A 26,727-nucleotide genomic window follows, 5' to 3' on the forward strand; every position below is an offset into this window, starting at 1 on the left:
ACTGGAGTCTCCCAGCCTGCCGGACGTTCACATCTGCGCCAGGTGCGCCGAGCTGCAGTTCCTAAGGGATTGTGCCAGGGAACTGGAGCTGCAGCTTGATGACCTTCGTCTGGTCAGGGAGAGCGAGGAGGTGATAGAGAGGAGTTACAGGCAGGTGGTCACACCGGGGCCACGGGAGACTGACAGGTGGGTCACGGTTAGGAGGGGGAAGGGGAAGAGTCAGGTATTAGAGAGTACCCCAGTGGCTGTACCCCTTGACAATAAGTACTCCTGTTTGAGTACTGTTGGGGGGGGGACAGCCTACCTGGGGGAAGCAACAGCGGCCGTGCCTCCGGCACAGAGTCCGGCCCTGTAACTCAGAAGGGTAGGGCAAGGAAGAGGAAGGCAGTAGCAATAGGGGACTCAATAGTTAGGGGTCAGATAGGCGATTCTGTGTATGCAGTCAGGAGACCCGGATGGTAGTTTGCCTCCCTGGTGCCAGGGTCCTGGATGTTTCTCATCACGTCCATGATATCCTGAAGTGGGAGAGTGAGGAGCCAGAGGTCGTGGTACATATAGATACCAATGACATAGGTAGGAAAAGGGAAGAGGTCCTGAAAGGAGAATATGGGGAGTTAGGAAGGGATTTGAGAAGAAGGACCGCAAAGGTAGGAATCTCAGGATTACTGCCTGTGCCACGTGACAGTGACAGTAGTAATGGAATGAGGTGGAGGATAAATGCGTGGCTGAGGGATTGAAGCAGAGGGCAGGGATTCCAGTTTCTGGAACATTGGGACGTATTTTGGGGCAGGTGTGACCTGTACAAAAAGGACGGGTTGCACTGGAAACCCAAGGGGACCAATATCCTAGTGGGGAGATCTATGAAGGCTACTGGGGAGACTTTAAACTAGAATGAATGGGGGGGGGGGGAATCAAATTGAAGAGACTAGGAGAGAAGAGGTTAGTTCACAAATAGAGAAAGCTTGTAGACAGTGTGAGGAAATCTAGGAATAATGGTGCATATTTCCCTGAAGGTGGAATCTCCTGTGGTGGTGAAGAAAGCTTTTGGTATGCTGGCCTTTATAAATCAGAGCATTGAGGATAGGAGTTGGGATGTGATGTTAAATTTGTACAAGGCATTGGTGAGGCCAGATTTGGAGTATTGTATACAGTTCTGGTCACCGAATTATAGGAAAGATGTCAACACAGTTCAGAGGAGATTTATTAGAATGTTACCTGGGTTTCAGCACCTAAGTTACAGAGAAAGGTTGAACAAGTTAGGTCTTTATTCTTTGGAGTGTAGAAGGTTGAGGGGGGACTTGATAGAAGTATTTAAAATTATGTGGGGATTGATAGAGTTGACGTGGATAGGCTTTTCCCATTGAGTGTAGGGGAGATTCAAACAAAAGGACATGAGTTGAGAGTTAAGGGGCAAAAGTTTAGGGGTAACACAAGGGGTAACTTCTTTACTCAGAGAGTGGTAACTGTGTGGAACGAGCTTCCAGTGGAAGTGGTAGAGGCAGATTCAATTTTGTCATTTAAAAAGAATTGGATAGGTATATGTACAGGAAAGGAATTGGGGGTTATGGGCTGAGTGCAGGGAAGTGGGACTAGGTGAGAGTAAGCGTTCGGCACGGACTAGAAGGGCCGAGATGGCCTGTTTCCGTGCTGTAATTGTTATGTGGTTTTACCGCGTACGATTCTGGTCTTCATATCCGACAGCGGGGAGTTTTAACACATACGGGACCAACTGCAACTTGCCGTACAATATCAACCCCAGCTGATGCGGGTGTTTCTCCTGTTCAGTTGGCAGTGAGAAAGGGGTTAATCTCGGGTTTTGAAAATCGAGGACCGGTTGCAGTGGGAAAGGGCCGGGACCGAGCCGGACAGCTGGAGGCTCCGGGCTCTCCAGTCTTGCATCCCTGGTTTTAGTTTTGCACTGAGTCGAGATTGCGGGATCAGTTTGCTCTGGTTCCCCAAGCTGGGAGGGTGGATGTGGGTGAAGGGGTCCTGTCTGTGTGTTGGTGTGGGGTGAATGGTCAGAAGGGTGTGGGGCCACTGGCGGGACGGAGGGTGGTTCGGGTACTGTGGGTTATCGGAAGTAACATGACCTGGGTGGATGGGCAAGGGGTAAATTACGTTGTCAACGAGGGTGGATCTGGTCCAATGAATCAGACAGATCAGCTCGCGTGTCCTTTCAGGAGGCCACAATTCTCTCTTCATCTTAATCACTGACTAATCTTCCTGTTAACATTGAGTTTGTTACAGAGCCCCAGGGTCTGGGAATGGCTGGGTGGTAGGAGGCAGAGGGTGATGGTGAGAGGCTGTTTCTTGAACTCGAGTCCCGTGCTTAGTGACGTTCCCTGAGGTTACGCCCATTGCTACTTGTCATCTATGTCAATAATTTGGTTGAGAAAGTACAGGGTATGGGCAGAGAGTTTGCAGCAAGTTCAAACAAATACTGTTTTAGAAAGACAGTCAGCATAAATACTCCCCTCTCTTTCCCTCTACCCACTCAGAACTGACCAAAAGCTACATCAGAGGATGCAAGATCTTGAACTGAGTAACCACTGTGAGGGAATGGGAGAGGTTTCAAAGGGCTGGGCTGCTGGAAGCACATTACCAGACCTGGAGTGATTGCAACTGGGTCTGACAGAGGCATAACTGGTACTTCTGGGCACATTCAGTCTCACTCCAACTATTTCCTACATTCCTTTGTACAGGTATGTAATGTCTAAAGGACTAGTGTTTGAGTGAATGAGACTCACCAAACTTTCTCCTGACTGAATCAATGGAAACCCTGAGTCAGATGGGTTCTCTCCAGTCGGTGTTCTCAGTCCTCGGGCTGGTTCACTTGTTGCTGTTCCCTCGTCTTCAGTCGTGGTTTGCCTCCAGTTGGGGTTTTTCTTCAAATAAATCTCTCACCGCAGGTCTAACTTTAACCAGAGAGACAATGAAACACATTAATAATGAAAAGGAAAACTAAACATTTCTGCGTAATGTTACTAAGAACAAAACTCACTGAAATTTAAACACTGAAGGCAGATTTAATGATCTCAGTAAACAATCTCTTATCGTCCCTCACATGACAGAGACAATACGGGATAAGAAGGAGCCATCATTCTGTCATGGTAAGACACAAGATAGAGGAACAGAATCAGATGATTCGATCCATCTGGTCTGCCCACCATTCAACCACGACTGATTTTTATTCCAACACCATATTCCTGCCTTCCTCCTGTAACCCTGAAGCTACTCAGCAATCATGAATATATTAATCTGTCATAAATATACCCAAATGGCAGCCTCAACCAACCTCTGTGGCAACAAATGCCACATATCAGACATCTTCTGGCCAGAAAATTTTTCTCATCTGAGTTTTAAGGGGAAGCATCTTTATTCTGAGACCGTGCTGTCAGATCACAGACTCCCTGTCTAATGGAAACATCCTCTCCATGTCCACTGTATCCAGGCTTTTCAGCATTCGGTAGGTTTACTTAACCATACATCCCCCCACCACCCACACCGTCCCTCTGTACTCCATCGAGCACAGGTCCAGAACCATCAAATGCTCCACCGATCATTCCTGAGATTACTTATGTAAACCTTGTTAGTAACAACTGTACTGAACACATTTCCAGGAATAACAGACAAATTGGTACGAGGATAATTGACAGGGAAACGTTGTGCTTTCTATACTGTTCTACTATCACATGTGCTGGCGCGTGGCCGAGTGGTTAAGGCGTTGGTCTAGTGATCTGAAGGTTGCTAGTTCGAGCCTTGGCAGAGGCTGCGTGTGTGTCCTTGAGCGATGACACCGGTGCCAAGCTATATGGGTTCTAATGCCCTTCCCTTGGACAACATCGGTGGTGTGGAGAGGGGAGCCTTGCAGAGATTCTAACGGAGGCCTTCAAACTATCACAGCCATTTTCATTTCCAGGTTAAAACAGGTCCATTTCATGAAATATAAACCAAGAAATAAAAAGAAACTGGAATTACCAGAAACAGCTTACAATACAATTCAATTAATAACATTTCATCAGAATGACTTCAAACATTTTCAGTTTTTAGTGCAGATCTCCAGCACAGCTGCCTGATTTCCACTGTGTGACAGTGGGGGGGGGGGGGGGGGGGGGGATTTCCAAACACAGTTTCAACACCAGACACAGGGTCTATTTCTACTGTTGTAAACTCACAGCCTCTCCCTGTGAGGATGAAATGGGAACTCATCCTCTCCTCAGATTGGCAGTCATTGCTTCCAAAGGAACTCCAGAAACAAACATCTGATCCCAGACCAGAAATACTCACTCAACACCTCACAAGCCCAAACAGCTCGATCCCCGGGTCCATTTTACCTGGATCAAAAACCGTGATCTCCCAGGACCCAACCTCGCAATCACACAGCTGAATCTGCCACTCACCGACCCTGAGAGTCTCACACATCGTCCCCACATCTCACACTGGGTAGTGCAATCTGGGATTTCCCCACAAACAATGTCCAGCTGCTCAAAATTTCTGCTTCATTGCAGAACGAGCATCCAGCCCCATCTGTAGAAGCACTAACCAAAGTCAAAGCCAAATCACCAACAGTTCCATTTGCCTGGAATGCCGATCACAGGATTAGAGCCCAAGCACCAACTCTCCCAGTACTCTTTGCTGCCAGTAAAATGCTGCAGTGTGTCAGTCCGTCACTGTTCATAAACTAGCACCTCCACACCAATGCACAACAGAACTGGGACCTGATGACCCTCCGGCATTCCAGCTAACAATAACCGATGCTGGAAATGACTCAGCGAGGCCAAAGGTACAAAAGAACACTTCACAATGAAGACAAGGGTTGGAAGAAAGTTTGCTGATATATAACATTGAGGAGGTGGGATACAAGGCGGACTGAGGATGACCCAGATGGTTGATGTATATCACTGAAGTGGGGTTGGGGGGTGTGAGGAGACTGGACAGAGGTTGAACAAGATGAGCAGATGGAACCAGGTGGGAGAAGGGATCAAGGACAATCACTGATGGTCCTCCAGCAACACATAGGTACTGAATGAACAGGACATACTACTGTACAAAAGATTCTAAACTGACAGAATTAGCAAAAATAACAAGAACTTTGCCAGATATACTTTGACCCTCACCAAAATTTTATCAACACACCATAGGAAGTTTCCCATCCGGACACTTCACGCTTTGCATGGTAACTGCTCCGCCCGTGACTGTGAGGAACGGCAGAGACCTTTGGATACAGATCAGCACATCACAGAAACCATCCTCCCCACTAGACTTCCCAGTCCCTCGGTAAAGCAGGCAGTGAAATCAAAGATCCCCACAACCTGGGACGTTCTCCTTTATCACCCACCCCAGTCCGGGAGAAGACACAACAGCCCTAAAGCTCCAGGACAAATGTGAGGAGCCTCAGGAAGCGAGGCGAGTTCGGGGGAAGTTAACGGGACTCAGTGGCCAACATCAGATTTCCCAACACAACATGGAGGATGCATGACCACCCATCTGGAGATTGTGAACATGCACAAAGAGATCGTTACATCTGCGGTTAAATGGGAGGGGCAAATGGGATCACGTGGCCGGTGGGGTCTAACACCCCAGGCACAGACTCCAGCTTCCCAGCACTCTGTGGAAATAAACAGACGCCCCTCACAGCTCCTCTCACCTTAAATGTGTCAGACATTTCAAACCCCAGGTAAAACATAACGTCTGTCCACTCTATCTATTCCTTTCGTAATCTGATAAACGTCCATCCAGTCTCACCCCAGCCTGCGCCGCTCTGGAGAAAACAACACAAGTTTGTCCAGCCTCTCGTTATAGCTCATGCGCTCTAATCCAGGCAGTATCCTGGGAAACCTCTTCTGCGCCCGCTCCAAAGCCCCGACATCCTGCCGAGAATGGGGGCAACCAGAACTGTATGAAACACTCCAGATGTGGGCTAACAAGTTTTACAAAGCTGCAACACAACTTCATGACTTTTGAACTCAATGCTTCAACTAATAAAGACAACCACGCCATTTGCCTTCTTATCGACCCGATCAATCTGTGCAGTCTCTTTCAGGGAGCGATGCACTTGGAGTCTAAGATCCCTCTGATCATCAACACTGTTAAGGGTTTTGCATTTAACACTGTACTGTCTTATACATTCAGGGGTGCAGTGCTACCAGAGCTCACCGGAGAGCCGCTCCGACACCTCTGTAAAAAAGTCAAAATAAACAAGCACGGAATTTAACAGCGGCCGCATATTAAATAGAGGGAATTTTACGGAAGCGGGGGTTGGGAAGAGAGGGTGTTGGCTGGTGGGGAAAAATACCACTAATAACATTAGGATATTTGATCGTTTTTGGTGAAATCCTGGAGCTGTGACTGTTTTTTATTTAGGTACTTGTGAAATTCCTTCTCGCTAGGAAGCTGGGAAATACCTGCACAGAAGTGCAAGCATTTTTCCGCTCTTTCCAATGGGTACCATTGGATTCCAGAAAGGAGCTATATTAGGCAAGGAATGAACATAGAAACCCAAGTTTAAAAGTCGAAAACAATGAAAGAAAAATTCACTGCTCGCTCATCTTCGTCCTGATTTTGAACAAAGACACAAGCTAATCATCCAAAATCCTCTTCTACACCTAGATAAATTTAGTTTTGTTTTACAAGCTAAATGGAAAAAAAGCATTTCTGGGTTATAAGCTAGTTTTACGTCATTTCAACTATCATTAATAGCGGATCAACCCCTTAGCCTCGCTCCACCAACTGTAGCTGATGGAAAAGAGGCTCTTTGTGTTGATAGGAAAAAGAGTAATTTAGTGAGGCAATGAACGAGACGAAATGCATTTCCAAAACTCCCAAATGGTTGCTGTCCTCCCCTGTTAACATTTGTCACTTCCAAACTACGATATTTTCTATTTGTATAAATGCGATAATAATTCATGTAAAGATTCAAGCTTAACTTTTTATATATTTAAAGACTAAACAGGATCTGTAAAGGTCGAACCATGTAACACCCGACGTGTGAGAATATTGTGAGTATCAACACCCACAGGTACACTTCCCAGCCAACCATTTCTGCGAGTGAAACGGTACGAGGCAGAGTTGCCAACCTACCACTTTTGAGACTAATATTCAGCAATATTCCTGGCTTTAGCAATAGTTCATCAGATGTTCTTTTTTCATAGTTGATTACTCGGTTCCAATTTAGGGGCTATAAGTGTAAAAAATGAATTGCTTTATTTCTGTTATTTTTATACCTCTGAGTAACACTGCTAAGCGCTGCGGGCCCTGCCGTCTGCTCCGACTCAGTTGTATTAGTGAGGCTACTTCTAATCCTAAAGTAAATTTTTCTCACTAACAACCCTTTGGCTTCTAAGCAAACAAAGTTATTTTACTTGCTTGATAATTATATTCAATGATAATCAGTTAAGTGCAACCGTGCAATACTTTGTCATATTATTAAATTAAGTATTATATGTTTAATTGTATCAGTTATACACTGAAATGTAGTGATAGGCTGTAATCTTGTTAATGTCTTAGCTATCACTATATTTCTGTGGAGCTCTGGAATTCACATATTTCTTTCATCTTGGTTTACTGCTTGACATTACAAGAAGCCCTATTACACGAATGGGGCAAGGAAGTTGTTCAGTACATGAAATGAGCAGGTACACAAATTGGGTGTCACTCCCGAGAGGTGATTGATAGGAAAGATATCAATAAATGAGAGAGAGTGCAGAGACGATTTACTAGGATGTTACCTGGGTTTCAGCACTTAAGTTACAGAGAAAGTTTGAACAAGTTAGGTCTCTATTCATTGGAGCGTAGAAGGTTGAGGGGGGATTTGATCGAGGTATTTAAAATGTTGAGAGGGATAGAGTTGACGTGAATAGGCTGTTTCCATTGAGAGCAGGGGAGATTCAAACGAGAGGACAGGATTTGAGAGTTAGGGGGCAAAAGTTTAAGGGAAACACGGGGGGTATTTCTTTACTCAGAGAGTGATAGCTGTGTGGAATGAGCTTCCTGTAGAAGTAGTAGAGGTCAGTTCAGTTGTGTCATTTAAGGTAAAATTGGATAGGTATATGGACAGGAAAGGAGTGGAGGGTTATGGGCTGAGTGCGGGTAGGTGGGACTAGGTGAGATTAAGAGTTCGGCACGGACTAGGAGGGTCGGAATGGCCTGTTTCCGTGCTGTGATTATTATATGGTTATAAGTTCGTGGCCTACGGTGGAATTTTACAAAACCGAGCAATTTTCAATTATCTGAAACAGAAATACCACAAAAGTTATTAATTTCAAACTTTCTGCATAATCACTCAAAGAGTTGAACTACACGTGCAGGTACCGAGCGCTGTATAACTTTAGGCCTTCCAATTTAGGCCACGAACTTATCAATCATTCCTCGTACAGCTCTGGCACCTAAATAATTGCCACTGCACCCCTGCTCCAGCCATCCGGCAGAGCTCGGGCCCGGCCCTTTCCCAATGCAACCGGCCCACATTTACACAATTTCGGGATCAACCCCGACTCACCCGCGCTCGAATCGGAGAACGGCCAACAGCTGCAGAGAGCACTGCGCATGCGTTTAGCAGACGTTTCTCCGCAGCGCCACCCGTGGCCGGAGGCCCGCACAGCGCCACCTGTGGCCAGAAACCATGCAGCGCCACCAGTATCTGGAGGTCCATGCAGCGCCACTAGTGAGGGAGGCGGGAGGGACAACGGAGAGGTAAATCACAAACACCACAAAGTCTGCAGATGCTGGAAATTCAGAGCAACACAAACAAAATGCTGGCGGAACTCAGCAGGCCGGGCAGCATCTATCGAAAAGAGTTTTCAGTTGAACCCTCCTTCAGGACTGAGATGGGACGGGAATAAAATCGGGGCGGGCGAGGAAATGTCTCGCTGGAAGGTGACAGGTGAAGCCAGGTTGGTGGGAAAGCTCAAGAGCAGAAGAAAATAGAGTCTAATAGGAGAGGAGAGTGGAGAACAGGAGAAAGTGATGGAGCAGTGGACCCAGAGAAAAATGATATGCAGGTGAGAGGACGTGAAAGGTCAGAGAGGAAGAGAGGGAGTGGGAGGGAGGGGTGTGAGGGAAATCTGTTCACCGGAAGGAGAAATCGATATTCATGCCATCAGGTTGTGGGGGCGGGGGTACATAGACGGAATGTACTCAGACAGGATGAAGAGGTCAATACTCCCCAATGCCATTAGGCTTTACAATTCAACCGCCAGGACTTAAGAACTTTTTAAAAGCTATTATTAATGCTTTTTGAGATAGTGATTTAGATGCATATCCCATTTTTTACTGAGTTAAGTATTGTATGTAATTAGTTTTGCTACAACAAGTGTATGGGACATTGGAAAAAAGTTGAATTTCCCCATGGGGATGAATAAAGTATCTATCTATCTATCTATCTATCTATCTATCTATCTATCTATCTATCTATCTATCTATCTATCTATCTATCTATCTATGAGGTGCTGATCCTGGACCCTGAAGTTAGCCTCATCTTGGCACAAGAGGAGGCGATGGGTTGACACGTCGGAACGGGAATGGGAACCGGAATGAAAATGTTTGGACACCGGGAACTCCCGCTCGGAGCGGATAGTTCAAAGTTTAATTTATTATAAAGCAGGTATCCATAAACAACTCTGAGTTTTTTTTTGTTCTTCTCCAGAGAACCACGAAACAAAGAAAGAACATGAAAGTCGCTCAGGGAGAAAAATCGAACTCCCACCCCACCCCCCGCATAAAAAAGAACGTCATACTGATCATCAACCGCCAAACCCACCCCTCCGGACAAAAGGGAACAATAACATCGACTCCCCCCGATTTAAAAAAAATCCCTACCCCGCACAACTGCGGAGTAGCCGGTGTCAGCAGTGTAGAGGCGGCCGCATCGGGAGCAGCGGACACAACAGGCGACCCCGGAAGATTCACAGGTGAAGTGTCGCCTCACCTGGAAGGATGTTTGGACAACGGAGAGAGTTCGACCGTCCGGCCCTTTCACTGTGACACCCCGAACTCCACATCAAATCCGTCCAAACGAATCTGGGTGAACTTTAATGACCAATAAATATAATTCCTCTCAGCGATCAGCTGTCTGAGTGATTCCCTGACTCTGAGAGGAAGGGGTATCTATGGTGCACACTGTCAGGGTGTTGAGTTTACAGGGAGACAAAGACTGCAGGGACGAGAGGTTTTCTGTTGACTAATACACTGTGTGTGGACCCCGCTGGCAATTCTGGTGTTGTGACCCGAATCGAGACAAACACCACGCTGCCCACTCCACCAACAACACGGCACAGCCGGACACATAACAGGGGACTTTACATCCCACAACACTGGATTCAGTGATGAAACCCGTGATTAATGTTGTTGACCCACTGAAACGTCCATTAAGTTGCTTTTAAATGCCAGCGCAATCCCACAGGTGACGTCACACAGCTCCTCCCCTACGCGCATGACATCACACATGGGCTCCCGAAACCGGGATCTGCCCTCACGTGTGCGGTGTCTTACGTCACCCACGCGCTGCTGTGCTCGAGCTTTATCAGTTTAACGGCTGGGCTAATAATCACGTGATCAGCCCCTCCCCCACCGCTGTCAACAGAGGATTCAGGCGCTGCGCTATTCCCATTGGTGCGAAACGATGTCAATCACTGGTTACAACCATTCGCGGAGGCGGACAAGCCGAGTGGGCGATACCCCGCTGAGTTCGTCTCCCGCTCAAGCGACAATTATTTGTGTTTTGTTGAGATTGTACCTGGAATATGGTGTAAAATCCCGATCCCCACACTAACACGGGTTATACAGACCAAAGAACAAACTGCCGGAGGGTCGGGCAGAGTGACAATTATTTGTGTTTTGTTGAGATTGTACCTGGAATATGGTGTAAAATCCCGCTCCCCACACTGACACGGGTTATACAGACCAAAGGACAAACTGCCGGAGGGTCGGGGCAGAGTGACAATTATTTGTGTTTTGTTGAGATTGTACCTGGAATATGGTGTAAAATCCCGATCCCCACACTAACACGGGTTATACAGACCAAAGGACAAACTGCCGGAGGGTCGGGCAGGGTGACAATTATTTGTGTTTTGTTGAGATTGTACCTGGAATATGGTGTAAAATCCCGCTCCCCATACTGACACGGGTTATACAGACCAAAGGACAAACTGCCGGAGGAACTCAGTGGGTCGGGCAGCATCTGTGGAGGGAAATGGACCGTCAACATTTCGGGCCGAGACCCTCCCTCTGGACTGAGAGTGGACGGGAAATAGTCAGAGAAAAGAGGTGAGGGGTGGGGATGGGGCAAGAGCTGGGGAGTGAGAGGTGGATCCAGGTGAGGGGGGAGGTGGGAAGGTGGAAATAGTGACAGGGGTGGGAGATGAGTGGTTGGGGCAACACGGGACTGCAAAAGATGGAAATTAATTCCATAGAGGATGAACAAAGAGGTTAGAGAGTATTTGTTATAGAGAGTGCAATGAAGATTCACCAGACTGATCCCGGGAGTGGTGGGTCATCATATGAAGAAAGATCAAATGCGATAACCCTTTCATTTAGAGAATCGAGGACTGAGAGGTGAACACATTGAAATGCACAACATCATTACCGGTTGAACCAGGGATCCCAGTCTCTGAAACAGGGGATGGCCTGTCCGGGACTGTGATGAGGGGAAATGTCTCCATTCCGAGGGTGGTGAATATCTGTAAATCCCCACCACAGAGGGCGGCAGATGTGTGGAGACTGAAGGGGTGGAGGAAATGAGGATTGGGCAGAAACATGTGGTTGAGATGGGTGAGCAGCCGCCATCTTGCTGATGGTTAGAGGGGATGAATGGTCTCCTGCTGTTTCTCACTTGATGTTTCAGTGTTCCTGTCCAGCAAGGCTCCGGAGGAACGTGAATAGAAATTAGTGTTTATATATACAGAACTGATTTAAATTAAACGTGAACATTTCCTGTTTGGGTCTGAATCATGTTTTGGACCTGGATGGGAATTGAGCCGGAGACTCTGTGACCTGGAGGTGGAGGGAAAGGAATCGGGGAAGATATGGTGTGGAAAAATAATCATGTATCTGGGGTAAATATGGAATAATGTGGTGAATGCGGTGGATGGGTCGGGCAGCGTGTGAGGGGCGAGGAGCAGAGTCACCGGTTCAGGTGGGAGACCCTCCACCCGTCACCTGATCCCGTTTCCCGTTCATGTTTTTCCACAGATCTGCAGCATCTGCGGGTCACTGCTCTACGTGTACGTGTAGCTTCATCTTTCCCCGTTCAGACAAGGCAGTGAGATCCGGATCTGTCACAACCTCTCATTGTGGGTGGACAATGTTTTTTTCTCTGCAATAGTTTCTGTTGTTTCATTCCACTGTTTTGAGGTGCTGAAGTGCTGCCAATGTTTCTGGGTGTCTGACCCGTTTTTGTGAGAATTTAGCCTTTTCTATTTCTCTGAGCTTCTCATAAATGTGTAAAGTTCAGTTCAGCTTCACCTCAGAATTTCCAAAGCAACACCCAGTCAGTCAAATTGCTCCACAAAATTAAAATAGCTTATTACATTTTTTTTTCTATTTTTGTACTATATATATGTATATTCTTATTTTAAATCACAATTGTTAAAAACTATTGTTATTAAATAGGTTCTACTGCTACTGCAAGGACAACAAATTTCATGTCATATGCCGGTGCTATTAAACCTGATTCCTGGAGCAAAAGGAAAAACATTGTATTCATACAACCCAGATGGTGTCACAAATGCAGAAATTTCTCTACCTCTGTCCGTCAATGGAACACACCAATACCCTTTCAACAGATTAATCTTTGTAAGAAATTAGCTTTTCCAGCCTTATCGATGCAATGATCCACTCTAGGGATAGGATAGGCATCTGTTTTTATTACTGCATTTACCTTTCTATAATCAGTGCAAAATCTAACATGACCATCAGGTTTGGGCACAATAATGCAGGGTGACTCCAATCTCATTTTGAAGGCCTAATAATACCATTCTCCAGCATATACTCAATTCCCTGGTCAGCCAATTTACACTTTTCTACGTTCATGCAATATGGGTGTTGTTTAATCAGTTTGGCTTGACCAATATCTACATCATGTACTGCGACCGTGGTTTGCTTGGGAACATCGGGAAATAAATCTTTAAACTTCAGAATTAATTCCTTCAGCTGTTGTTGTTGCTTTGGCTGCAGATGAGACAATTTGTTAGCAGTGTTTTCTGGAACAACCGAGTTCATTGGCCTAACTGGGACCATGTTTGGCTTGTGCAAAGTCTCAGATGAATCAATAGTTTCATTCTCAGGGTTGCCAGTTTCATTTGTTTTGACAACACACACAGATGGTACCTGCCTGTCAAAAAAGGCTTTATCATATTTATGTGTACCACCTGTGTTAGTTTAAGTCAGCTGGGTGTTTTACTAACATAATTCACATCATTTCATACTATTTCATACGGTCTATTGAATTTCGCCTGAAGTGGATTTGTCAACATAAGGCAAGCAGCTTATCTCCCACCTGGTATTTTCAATCGCAAGCCCACTTATCAAACCAACACTGCATTTTGTCCTGAGAAATCTTTAAGTTTTGTCTCGCTAGACTACAGGCTTGGTGTAGTTTATTATTGAACTTCAAATCATAGTCTAACGAGTTAGCATCAATCCACAGTTCCTTTTAACAAGGTGAAAGGTCACTCTGCGACCAAATACAAGTTCAAATGGAGTAAAGCCCAGTGATTCCTGTACTGACTCTCTTTCTGTGGACAAAAGCAAATGTATTCCTTCATCCCAGTCTTTTCCATTTTCAACACAATATGTCTTAATCATTGTTTTGAGGGTAGAATGAAATCTTTCTAAAGCCCCTTGTGATTCTGTATAGTATGCAGATGATGCAATTTGTTTTCCTCCCAGTTCAGAAACTACCTGCTGGAATAATCCAGATGTAAAATTACATCCTTGATCAGACTGGATTTCTTAAGGCAAATCGAATAAAGTGAAAATCTTGGTAAGAGCCTTCGCCACAGTTTTAGCTTTAATATTTCTGAGAGGTATTGCCTCTGGGAATCTGGATGCAGTACACATAATAGTTAGCAGATACCGATGGCCAGCTTTAGTCTTTGGCAATGGGCCAACACAATCCACAATAACTTTGGAAAAGGGTTCACCGAATGCAGGTACAGGCCACTGGGGTGTGCTCATTCGGTTTACCCACAACTTGACAAGTGCCTTTTGGAAACTCTTATTCAGGGTAAACATAACTTTATGAGTTAAAGCAAACTGATCTGCTAATCTAGCAGATTCCTGCATAGTGGCAGCATCATTTCCATCTAGATACGTCTTTATGTCATCAGGGACGCACTTTTTGAATTCTTCAATTAAAACCAACTCTTTCAAGCGGTTAAAATCAGCATTTACATGTTCAGATGTGCACCAACGGTCAAAACACACAAATTTCTCATAAGCAAATTCCGTATGTCTGGTTCACAGATTTCTTCAAATGTCTAAACTTTTGCCTGTATGCTTCTGGGACCAACTCATAAGCTTTGAGCACAGTCTGTTTCACTATGTCATAATGTGTGGTGCGTGACCATGTGGTTAAGGTGTTGAACTAGCGATCTGAAAGTCATAAGTTCGAGCCTCAGCCGAGGCAGCGTGTGTGTCCTTGAGCAAAGCACTGAACCACACACAGCTCCTGCACATTGATAGCCCAGTGGTGATGATTGGGGCAGCATAGATAAATAAATAATAAGCTGCTTCAGCAACTGTCAAAGCAGAATAGGCTTGCTAAGCCTTCCCCTTAATTACACTTTGTAAGAGAATTTTCTTTCTGCTTTTCTGCCTCTCCAGCCTGAAACTGCGTTTGCCTTTCAGGAGCCTCCATCTTTAATTTTTCTAACTTGTACTGGAGCTCAAGCTCACTAGGTTTACTTTCAGGAAACAACTCCAACTCCTCCACTTTAAACACACCCTCAGATATATAATGTTCAGCTATTATCCAGCGCATCAGTGCCCTCCTCATTGTCAATTTCACCTTAGCAAGTATCAACGTTTTAGCAATACTCAATCCTTCTGGTGTCCTCTAATGACTGAGAGGTTCACACTTCCAGATATCTATCAACATCCATTGCTGCTGATTTTCCACACACAAATAAATCAAAAGGGATTTCCCCAATGAAATCGATATTAAATCAATCCTCAAATTTGTTCATATCCCAGACGCAGGCCCCATTTTTTTACAAACCGTAACGCTTTAGAAATGAACCAGCAGCAACAGACTACTCCCAGTGGCCACACATTTTAATTCCACGTCCCATTCCCATTCTGATATGTCTATCCATGGCCTCCTCTACTGTCAAAATTAATCCAAACTCAGGTTGGAGGAACAACACCTTATATACCAGCTGGGTAGCCTCCGACCTGATGGGATGAACATGGACTTCACCAACTTCTGTTAATGCCCCTCTTCCCCCATCACCAACATATTTAATTGTTTGTTTGTTTTCCATGTCTCTCTGGTGCTTCCCCCCGCCACATTTCTTTCTCCTGAGGCCTCCTGTCCCATGATCCTTTTCCATCTCCAGCTCTGTATCACTTTCGCCAATCACCTTTCCAGCTCTTAGCTTCATCCCACCTCCTCCGGTCTTCTCCTATCATTTCGCATTTCACCCTTCCCCCCACTACTTTCAAATCTCTCAGTATCTTTCCTTTCAGTTAGTCCTGATGAAGGGTCTCAGCCTGAAACATCGACAGTTCTTCTCCTTATAGATGCTGCCTGGCCTGCTGTGTTCTACCAGCATTTTGTGTGTGTTGTTTGAATTACCAGCATCTGCAGATTTCCTCTTGAGTGTTATGTGTAGAAATGATAGATAGATAGATAGATAGATAGACAGATAGATAGATAGATACTTTATTCATCCCCATTGGGAAATTCAACTTTTTTCCAATGTCCCATACACTTGTTGTAGCAAAACTAATTACATACAGTACTTAACTCAGTAAAAAATATGATATGCATTCAAATCACTATCTCAAAAAGCATTAATAATAGCTTTTAAAAAGTTCTTAAGTCCTGGCAGTTGAATTGTAAAGCCTAATGGCATTGGGGAGTATTGACCTCTTCATCCTGTCTGAGGAGCATTGCATCGAGAGTAACCTGTCACTGAAACTGCTTCTCTGTCTCTGGATGGTGCTATGTAGAGGATGTTCAGAGTTATCCATAATTGACCGTAGCCTACTCAGCGCCCTTCGCTCAGCTACCGATGTTAAACTCTCCAGTACTTTGCCCACGACAGAGCCCGCCTTCCTTACCAGCTTATTAAGACGTGAGGCGTCCCTCTTCTTAATGCTTCCTCCCCAACACGCCATCACAAAGAAGAGGGCGCTCTCCACAACTGACCTATAGAACATCTTCATCATCTCACTACAGATATTGAATGACGCCAACCTTCTTAGGAAGTACAGTCGACTCTGTGCCTTCCTGCACAAGGCATCTGTGTTGGCAGTCCAGTCTAGGATATGTATGTGCATAAATATAACTCCCAAACTATTGAGCTCGGGGGAAACAAGGCTTGTAGTCTTGAGATGGTAAAGTATGAATGTTCAGTTCAACCACAGAATAGGTGATGAGAGAGATAATTGTAATCCAGGGTAAATGTTGAGAGGTTCCATGGTGGTAAAACGAGACAACAGTCGCTGTAGATTTTATCTGTCATCCTTCCAAATCCACATACTAATTATCACCCGAAGTAACTTGTCATAAGGGGTATCGTCTTAAAATGAATTACCACACCACAGCCAGGCAAGGGTTAACACATAAGTGGCCTCCGCAGGATATCCCAAATCAGATCCACTCCTATGGGTCAAATGAGGTGACAACCACACATTTGATGTACGGTGAATTGATAATTAGCCCACCCTTGTGGGCAAAGGAAAGTACCAAACAGTGACCCTTGGCCACTAGTTCCCTAGTTTCAAAGCTTCCATATTTCCTCCTTCGTCTCTGTCTGACTCTGAGTGTCTGTGTCCTCGGTTAAAACTGAACAAGCTGCACGTGATGTAAACAAGCTGCAAGTCAGACTGATTTGCCTTCTTAATCTCTCTCTCTCTCTCTCTCTTAAAATGACAGTCCACAGCAAACAAAACCTAGGGATTCATAACAATGGCCACTCCCCATTGTGAGCTGACTGGTGAGCCAGTAGGTGGGATAACTGAGTGAATCCCTTCCCACAGACTTGAGCAGGTGAACGGCTTCTCCCCAGTGTGAACTCGCTGATGACTCTGTAGGCTGGATGACCGAGTGAATCTCTTCCCACAGACTGAGCAGGTGAACGGCTTCTCCCCAGTGTGAACTCGCTGATGACTCTGGAGGTGGGATGACTGAGTGAATCCCTTCCCACAGACTGAGCAGGTGAATGGCCTCTCCCCAGTGTGAAGTCGCTGGTGTCTCTGTAGGGTGGAAGAGTCAGTGAATCTCTTCCCACAGACTGAGCAGGTGAACGGCCTCTCCCCAGTGTGAACTCGCTGATGACTCTGTAGGTTGGCTGGATCAGTGAATTTCTTCCCACAGACTGAGCAGGTGAATGGCTTCTCCCCAGTGTGAACTCGCTGGTGTCTCTGCAGGCTGGATAAATTACTGAATGTCTTCCCACAGACTGAGCATGTGAAGAGCTTCTCCCCAGTGTGAACTTGCTGGTGACTCTGTAGGTGGGATGACTGAGTGAATCCCTTCCCACATTCTGAGCAGGTGAACGGCTTCTCCCCAGTGTGAACTCGCTGATGACTCTGTAGGTGGGATGACCGAGTGAATCCTTTCCCACATTCTGAACAGATGAACGGCTTCTCCCCAGTGTGAACTCGCTGATGTCTCAGTAGGTGGGATGAATGAGTGAATCTCTTTCCACATTCTGAGCAGGTGAACGGCCTCTCCCCAGTGTGAACTCGGTGATGTACCAGTAGGGTAGATGACAGAGTGAATCCTTTCCCACATTCTGAGCAGGTGAATGGCCTCTCCCCAGTGTGAACTCGCTGATGATTCTGTAGGTGGTATGAATGAGTGAAACTCTTCCCACAGACTAAGCAGGTGAACGGCTTCTCCCCAGTGTGAACTCGCTGGTGCCTCTGTAGGTTGGATGACTGAGTGAATCCTTTCCCACATTCTGAGCAGGTGAACGGCTTCTCCCCAGTGTGAACTCGCTGATGACTCTGTAGTTGGGATGAATGAGTGAATCCCTTCCCACAGACTGAGCAGGTGAACGGCTTCTCCCCAGTGTGAACTCGCTGATGTCTCTGTAGGGTGGAAGATTCAGTGTATCTCTTCCCACATTCTGAGCAGGTGAACGGCTTCTCCCCAGTGTGAACTCGCTGATGTCTCAGTAGGTGGTATGAATGAGTGAATCTCTTTCCACAGACTGAGCAGGTGAACGGCCTCTCCCCAGTGTGAACTTGCTGATGTACCAGTAGGCGGGATGACAGTGTGAATCCCTTTCCACAGACTGAGCAGGTGAATGGCTTCTCCCCAGTGTGTACTCGCTGATGTACCAGTAGGGTAGATGACCGAGTGAATCCTTTCCCACAGACTGAGCAGGTGAATGGCTTCTCCCCAGTGTGAACTCGCTGGTGAGCCATTAGGTCAGATGACTGAGTGAATCCTTTCCCAGAAATTCAGCAGATGACCAGCCTCTGCCTGGTGTGGTGTGAACTGATTGGTGTGTCAACAGGTGGGATGACCAACTGAACCCCTTCTCACACACAGAACAGGTGAATGGCCTTGCCCAGTGTGAACTTGCTGATGTACCTTCAATTGTGATAACCGAGTGAATCCATTCCCACTGTCTGAGCAGGTGAAAGACCTTTCTCCTGTGTAAAATGACGTGTTGCCAGTTGGTCAAATGAGCGAGTGAATCCCTCCCCACTGTCTGGGCAGGAAGGGTGGTCAATTGGATCCCTTGTTCCACTTCTTAAATATCTAGACAGAGACAACAAAACTGCTGTGCCGTGTTTGAGCTTCCTGGAGATGAATTCCTTCTCATTTTTAACCTGTAAAAAGATTTACAAAATCCATCAATGGGTGTAGGACAACATTTCAGATTAAAGTACTTGAGTTACCAAGGTTTGATCTGGTATCACACTGTTACAGTGAGGTTCAACGAAAGTTGGACAGAGAAATCAACTCCTGACTGGGCAGAGTGCTGGTATCTGGAATGACCATCAATTCCCTGATGCTCTTCCTGTCTCTTTAAGAATGGGGCATTTCTGCCGTCTCCTGGCTCAGTTTGACTCTCTCCATTGATATTATTCCCTGTTCCCACTGAGCTGCATGGGTTCCTCACCCCACAGTAACTGAAACACTCTCACACAAATAGTTTTTCTTGACGTGCAGCTGGGATCTACTTTTATGTATTATTAACTTAAAGTGTCACAGTTTTAATGCCATATAAAACATTCCTGCTAAAATGACTGGTTGGTTCACACAGCTGTCAAAAGGGGTTAGAGTGAATTTTTGTATTATTTCAGGTTCTTGTCACAATCATAGAAAATTTCAACACAGAAACAGGCCCTTTGGGCCATCTAGTTTGTGCTGAACTATTTAAACAGCCCACTCCCACACCTCTACCATCCAGGTACCAACACAAACCTCTTAAATGTTGAAATTGAGCTCACATGCACCACTTGTGCTGGCTGCTCATTCCACACCAGGATGACCGTCTGTGTGAAGAAGTTTCCCCTCATGTTCCGTTAACATTTCACCTTTCACCCTTAACCCATGTCCTCTGGTTGTTGTCCCACACAATCTTCGTGGAAAAAGCCAGCTTGCATTAACACTATCTGTGCCTCTCTATCACAATCAAATCTCCCCTCAATCTTCTACATTCCAAGGAATGAAGTCCTGATTTGTTCAATCTTTCCTTCTAACCCAACTCCTCCAGACCTGGCAAAATCCTTGTGAATTTTCTCTGAACTCTCTGAACTTCTTTTACAGCTTTCCTGTAGGCAGGTGACCACAACTGCACAGAATTCTCCAAATTAGGCCTCACCAATGTCTTCTACAAGTCAACATAACATCCATCTATTGTCAGTATATGGTTCATGAAGGCCAATGAACTAAAATCTTTCCTTCCATCCCTATCTACCTGTGATACCACTTTCAGTGAATTAAGGACTTGTACTCCCAGGTCCCTTTCTTCCACAACACTCCTCCGTGCCCGACCAGTCACTGTGAAAGACCTCCCTTGGTAGGTCATACCAAAGTGCAACAACTCACAGTGGTCTGCAGTAAATTCCATTTTCCATTTTTCAAACCATTTTCCCGTTGGCCCAGATCACACTGCAAGCCATGATAGTCTTCCTCACTGTCCACTACCCCCAGTCTTGGTGTCACCCACAAATTTGCTGATCCAGTTAACCACACTATCATCCAGATTACTGATATAGATGACAAACAACAACAGATCCAGCACTGATCCCTGTGGCAACCACTAGTCACAGGCTTCCAGTCAGAGAGGCAACCATCTGCTACCACACTCTGGCTTCTCCCAAAGACAGTGTCTCATCCAATTTACTGTCTCATCTTGAATGCTGAGTGATTGAACCTTCTTGACCAACCTCCCATATGAGACTTTGTCAAGTGCCTTGCTAACGTCCATGTAGACAACATCTACTGCCTTGCCTTCATCCACTTCCCAGATAACTTCCTCGAGAGACTCTATAAGATTGGCCAGAGCCATGCTGTCTATCCTTTATCAGTCCACACCTATCCAAATACTTACAGTATATACTTGGTTCCTGCACACACATTCCAATAACTTTCCCAGTACTGATGTCAAGCTCACAAACATATAATTTCTAGTTTATTTTTACAGACTTTCTAGAACAGCAGAACAACATTGTCTGTCCTCCAATCCTCCAGTACCTCACCTGTCACTAAGGATGATTTAAATATCTGTGCTGAGGCCCCGATAAGTTCTGCACTTGTCTTCCGCAGGGTCCTAGTGAACAACTTGTCATGCCCTGGGGATTGATCCACACTGATTTGCCTCAAGACAGCAAACCCCTCCACCTCTGTAATCTGTACAGGGTCCATGAAGTTGATGCAGCTTTGCCTCACTTCTATAGACTCTGTGTTCATCTCTTGAGTAAATACGGATGCAAAAAAAATCTCCCCAAGTCTATGTTATCCCTTCATATGGATTACCATTCTGATCTTCCAGAGAATTAATTTTTTCCCTTGCAATCTTTTTGCTCTTAACATATCTGCAGAATCCCTGAGGATTCTCCTTCACCTTGTCTGCTGGGGCAACCTCATGCCTTCTTTTATTTCTTTCATAAGTGTTCACTTGAATTTCCTGTATTTCATAAGTACCCCATTTGTTCCTATCTGCCTGTACCTGGTATGCACCTCCTTTTTATTCATCTGGGAGAGGAAAGCCAAAGGGGTGATAGAGCTGCATGCTGGGAGGTGGGGGTAAGGAGGGTTAAACTAAAGTTGCAGGGGGAATGGGAGCCTGAATAATAGAACAGATAGTGGAGAGGTTGTGGAGACAGATGTTGTTCAGGCCTCAGACAAAGTCAGGAATGAAAAAGTTGAACATGGTGCAGTGAATATGCTGAGCCCTGTATATTTCAATACCAGGAGCAGCGTAGGAAAGGTGGATGTGTTCAGGGCATGGATCAACACCTGGAATCAACACTGGAATCTGGCAACTGTGGATTGGGACAGGCTGCTTTATGGCAAAGGTGTGCTTGGTAAATGGGAGGCCTTCAAAGCAAAATTTTGAAAGTAGTAAGCGGGTATGTCAGAATAAAAGGTAAAGATAGAAACTGTAGGGAAACTTGGATTGCAAGAGATATTGAGACCCTGGTAAAGCACAAAATGGAATTGCACAACAGGGATAGGCAGTCAGTTTCTTATGGAGTATAAGAAATGCAAGAGAACACACAAGAAATAAATCAGGATGGCTAAAAGATGGCATGAGGTTGCTGTCACAGAAAAGGTGAAGGATAATCCTCAGGGATTCTAGTGATAGATTAAGAGCAAAAGGATTGCAAGGCACAAAGTTGGTCCTCTGGAAGACCGGAATGACAATCCACGTGTGGAAACAAAGCAGATGGGGGAGATCTTAAATATTTTTCCATCTCTATTTACTCAGGAGATGGACAAAGGGTCTATGGGAGTGTGGAAAAGTGGCATTAACCATTTCAACCCTGGGGTAAAAAAAACACTCCTCTGGCCACTCACACGCTCAATACCCCTCATCATTTTATACACCAAAAAATGTCTCTAAATATAAACAAGGAAATTATACATTGCACAATCTACTTTCCACGATTCAGTACATTTACACAGACAGGTGTGTAAAAAGGGCCCAAAGAATATCAGGGTCAAACAGGCCCAATTCAGCACAACCACAAACTGTTCCTGCTGCTACCATCCAGGAAACGGTATCACAGCAAAAGGAGCAACAGGCTCTGGGACATCATCTTCCACCAGGCCATCAGACTGATTAATTCATGCTGATACAATTGCATTTCCATGTTATATTGACTGTCCTATGTACAAACTATCTATTATAAATTACTGTAAATTACACATTGCACATTTAGATGGAGATGTAACGTGAAGATTTCTACTCCTCATGTTTATGAAGTATGTATCTAATAAAGTCAATTCAATTCACCCTCTCCACTATCTGTTCTGTCATTCTGGCTCCCATTCCCCCTACAACTTATTTTAACCACATCACCCCCTCCCCTGCTCACTACCACTAGCAGGCCTTACCACTATGATATTCGTCCCCTCTTGTTCTGTTCCTCTAACTAACGAATCCCCTATCAGCCTTTTGACTTTCCTCTGCCAGGTAATTCCCCCCAACAGTTTCTAAAGTGATCCACCTGTTGTTGTGGGGGATGGCCACTAGAGTACTCTGCGATGGCTATTTAACCTCATTCCCCTTCCTGATTCTCATCCAGTTTCCTGTGTCCGGCACCTTGGGTGTAACTCACCTCTCTTCATGTCATATCTATCACCCCCTCCAACTGCTGGATGATCTGGAATTCACCCATTTCAAGTTGCAGCTCATTGAAGTGCAGGGTTACAAACTGCAGCTGGATGCACATCTTGTAGGTGAGGGCATCAGGGACACTGGAGGTCTCCCCTCCTTCCCTCCAATACCTCTCTAATTTGTAATAATCTCCCCTCTAACTTATAATAACCAGTGTGAAGATAAATCTTGTACTGTGTATTTTTTACCCAGTGACAAGATGTGCACAGTGAATTTTATATGGAGAGGTATTCATCTTAACAGCTAGCAAATCACTGTCAATAGGAACTTTGATCTCCTCTGGGTTTGATTGAGTTCATCTGCACTCTCACACAACCTATGTAGCAGGCCTGTAACGGAAATGGAGGATTTTCTCACCAAAGTTTTTGCACATTGTCCATATGTGGTTTCCTTGCTAAATTATGCTTTAAAAAGTCAGATTTCCAAATATCACTCCACTTCTTCCCACTTGCAAATTCTCCAGCAACTCTTGCATCACCAAAATGCAAACAGGCATCACTAGTTTCTGTATTCTACATAAATATTTCCTCTGAACCCTCCCCCAATGACTGACGGTGGTGGACTCAGTGATGGTATATGAAGGGGAGGGCAGTAGCCTGTCTCACCGGAGTCTGGCACATGTGTGATGTGAAAGCTACTTGTTGCCCAAGACAAAGGTGTTTGATATCATTATGTACACAGAGAGAATTGGACAAAACATGTTCTCACCGGTAGAAAAGTCCAGAGCAAGAGGAGGTAGAGCAAACAACACACAATCTACGGAAAAGAGTACTAATGCTGATTTTCTGAACTGCTGATGTAAAATATTTTGTTCCCTTTCTCTGAGTTCCTAATCCTTGCATTTAGACAGCTGGAGCTCAGCTCTGTCTGAGAGATCCATCGGTTCCCATTCCCTCATCAACCGGAAGCTCCCCGGGGCCCGTGTACGGATCGTGGGGCTGAGAGAGAGGGAAGAGGGCAGGACTGTCCCGGGATTGTTGGCCACGGTGTCAGAAATTCAAAGGAATTATCCCGAAGTCGGTGTTTAAGCTAAAAACACGGGGAATCGCTCTTACCCGCAGCCGACATTTTCAAAGCCTTCTGTGTACTGCGCGCATGCGTGATACTCGGGGACGTCCTCAGCCTGACGCCTGCGCAGTTCATTGGCGCTTCAGCGCCGGCGAAATTCTTAACGCATTGCCCTATGGGTAATCACGGTGCCATTAAATATTTCTGTAAGCACCTGTTCAATGTCCATACCTCATTTTTTCGTGTGTGTATAGAAAAATCTGCAGCTGTTTTAACGCAGAAAGCGGCTCCTATAAGCAATATACTCAATATCAACGTGTATCTAATGCCAAAGTAAAATGCAGATATAAAACACAGGAGATTCTGCAGTTGCTGGAAATACACAGACGCACACACACAAAACGCTGGAGGAACTCTGCAATTCAGAGAGCAACTAAGCAGCGGAGTAGACAGGCTAGACACGCTGAAGGTGCTCGGCCTAAACGTTTCCTTTTTATGCCTCTCCACAATTGCTGCCTGACTGTTGATTTCCACCAGTATTTTGCAGAAATTAACCACCTTTTTTTTCGATCAACCAGTTTCCAAATGCTTCTAATCTTTCTTTTGTAGCCACATCCTGCTGGTCTGATTCCTCCTCCTCGTAAACTCTAGACCCCATCTCTCTTTGCAGCCCCAAAGCCCTGACTCAATCTGGCAACTCTTTGGTTTCTGACTCTGCACCATCGAAGATTCACTCGCTAGCCTGCTGTCACACTTCAGAGGCGCATTGTGTTACGAGACCGCAGGTTCGCTAACTGTGAGTGTCGCTTTAAGTGCCTGAGTGAGGCGGGGCAGTGACGTCAGACACAAATGGGGAGGGAGGGAGAGAGAGAGGGGGAGGGAGAGGGGAAGGCGTAGGGGAGGAGAGGGGGGAGGGAACGTCAAAACCACAGTGAGCTCATCGTCTTATTCAGACTGGAGAAAATCATGCGGGTGTATAGGATGATGAGAGGCATTGGTCGTGTGGATAGCCAGAGGCTTTTCCCCAGGGCTGAAACGGCTAACACGAGGGGGAATAGGTTGAAACTGCTTGGAAGTAGGTACAGAGGAGATATCAGAGCTAAGTTTTTTTTAAGCAAACACTGATGTGTGTGTGTGTGTGGAATGCACTGCCAGCGATGATGGTAGAGGCGGATACAATAGGGTCTTTTAAGAGACTCTGAGATAGGTACATGGAGCTTAGGAAAATAGATTTCTATGATTCTGTGAAATTTATGGGAAATCTCCTATCCCACAGAGTGGTGACTAGTGGCAACCTGTCACCTCAGGGAGAGTGAGAGGGGAACAGCAGGGGTAGATTTTGATATACGGATATGGAACAGAAACATGGGCAGGAACCAGATGGGCTGAGTGGCCTTTCTAGTGTACATTGTGAGTGTGGTCGAGACAGTAAGTACCAGAGACACGGGATTTGATACAGAACTGATTTATCGTTCACAGATCCACAATATTAAACATCAGTCTTGTTTAAGGCTATCATCAGCAGTACAGACTCCTCCAAGGCTCAGTGACCAGGGTTCAGACCTGGGTGCGATGAGCAGCCACAAGAAATGCAGAATCTGACAGTAACCGTCCCTCATGAACCTGCAGCTGCCTTCAGTTACTGTGATGGTTAGACTTTTAACACAGAGATGATTTGAACTTCCTCCCTGATGTAGGAGGTTTCAGACCAAATATGTAGGGGAGAAGGAAAACAAAAAGATAATAAAGTTGCGTGCACTGTTAGGGATAAGCAGAGAGGGTAAGAGGTGGAGAGTTTCTTAAATGCATTTATTTTAATGCTAGGAGCATTGTAAGAAAGGTGGATGAGGTTAGAGCATGGATTGATACCTGGAAATATGATGTTGGAACTATTAGTGAAACATGGTTGCAGAAGGGGTGTGATTGGCAACTAAATATTCCTAGATTTCGTTGCTTCAGGTGTGATCGAATTGGAGGGGCAAGAGGGGGAGGCGTTGCATTGCTTGTCCAAGAAAATATCGGGGTGGTGTTTTGACAGGATAGATTAGAGGGCTCGTCTAGGGAGGCTATTTGGGTGGAATTAAGGAATGGGAAAGGTATAGTAACACTTATAGGGGTGTATTGTAGACCACCTAATGGGGAGTGAGAATTGGAGGAGCAAATTTGTAAGGAGATAGCAGATATTTGTAGTAAGCACAGGGTTGTGATTGTGGCAGATTTTAATTTTCCACACATAGACTGGGAAGCCCATTCTGTAAAATGGCTGGATGGTTTTGAGTTTGTAAAATGTGTGCAGGATAGGTTTTTGCAGCAATACATAGAGGTACCAACTAAAGGAGAGGCAGTGTTGGATCTCCTGCTGGGAATGAGATAGGTCAGGTGATGGAGGTAAGTGTTGGGGAGCACATACCATTTGATCACAATACCATTTGTTTCAAAATAATTATGGAGAAGGATAGGACTGGTACCAGGGTTGAGATTTTTGATTGGAGAAAGGCTAACTTTGAGGAGATGCAAAAAGATTTAGGAGTGGATTGGGACAATTTGTTTATGGAAAGGATATAATAGAGAAATGGAGGTCATTTAAAGGTGAAATTTTGAGGGTACAGAATCTTTATGTTCCTATTAGTTTGAAAGGAAAGGTTAAAGGTTCGAGAGAGCCATGGTTTTCAAGGGATATTGGAAACTT

General features: G+C 45.3%; 1 protein-coding gene and 1 long non-coding RNA gene across 3 annotated transcripts in view; one reads left to right on the top strand and one right to left on the bottom strand.

Annotated features, from left to right (window-relative positions):
- The window catches only part of LOC140722450 (uncharacterized), a 48,590-nt gene extending 38,659 nt beyond the window's left edge, over positions 1 to 9,931 (top strand). For both annotated transcript variants that reach the window (XR_012097621.1, XR_012097622.1), the window contains exon 3: positions 9,644 to 9,931. This is a non-coding gene — a long non-coding RNA (uncharacterized lncRNA). The remainder of the gene's footprint in view (positions 1 to 9,643) is intronic.
- Positions 1 to 26,727, bottom strand: part of LOC140722432 (uncharacterized) — a 358,127-nt gene that overhangs the window by 106,960 nt on the left and 224,440 nt on the right. Inside the window, exon 9 of the mRNA XM_073037172.1 lies at positions 17,642 to 18,397. Coding sequence (XP_072893273.1) covers positions 17,642 to 18,397 — 756 coding nt within the window. The remainder of the gene's footprint in view (positions 1 to 17,641; positions 18,398 to 26,727) is intronic.

Source organism: Hemitrygon akajei, unplaced genomic scaffold (assembly GCF_048418815.1).
Source record: "Hemitrygon akajei unplaced genomic scaffold, sHemAka1.3 Scf000077, whole genome shotgun sequence".
In the NCBI taxonomy this organism is placed as follows: domain Eukaryota; kingdom Metazoa; phylum Chordata; class Chondrichthyes; order Myliobatiformes; family Dasyatidae; genus Hemitrygon; species Hemitrygon akajei.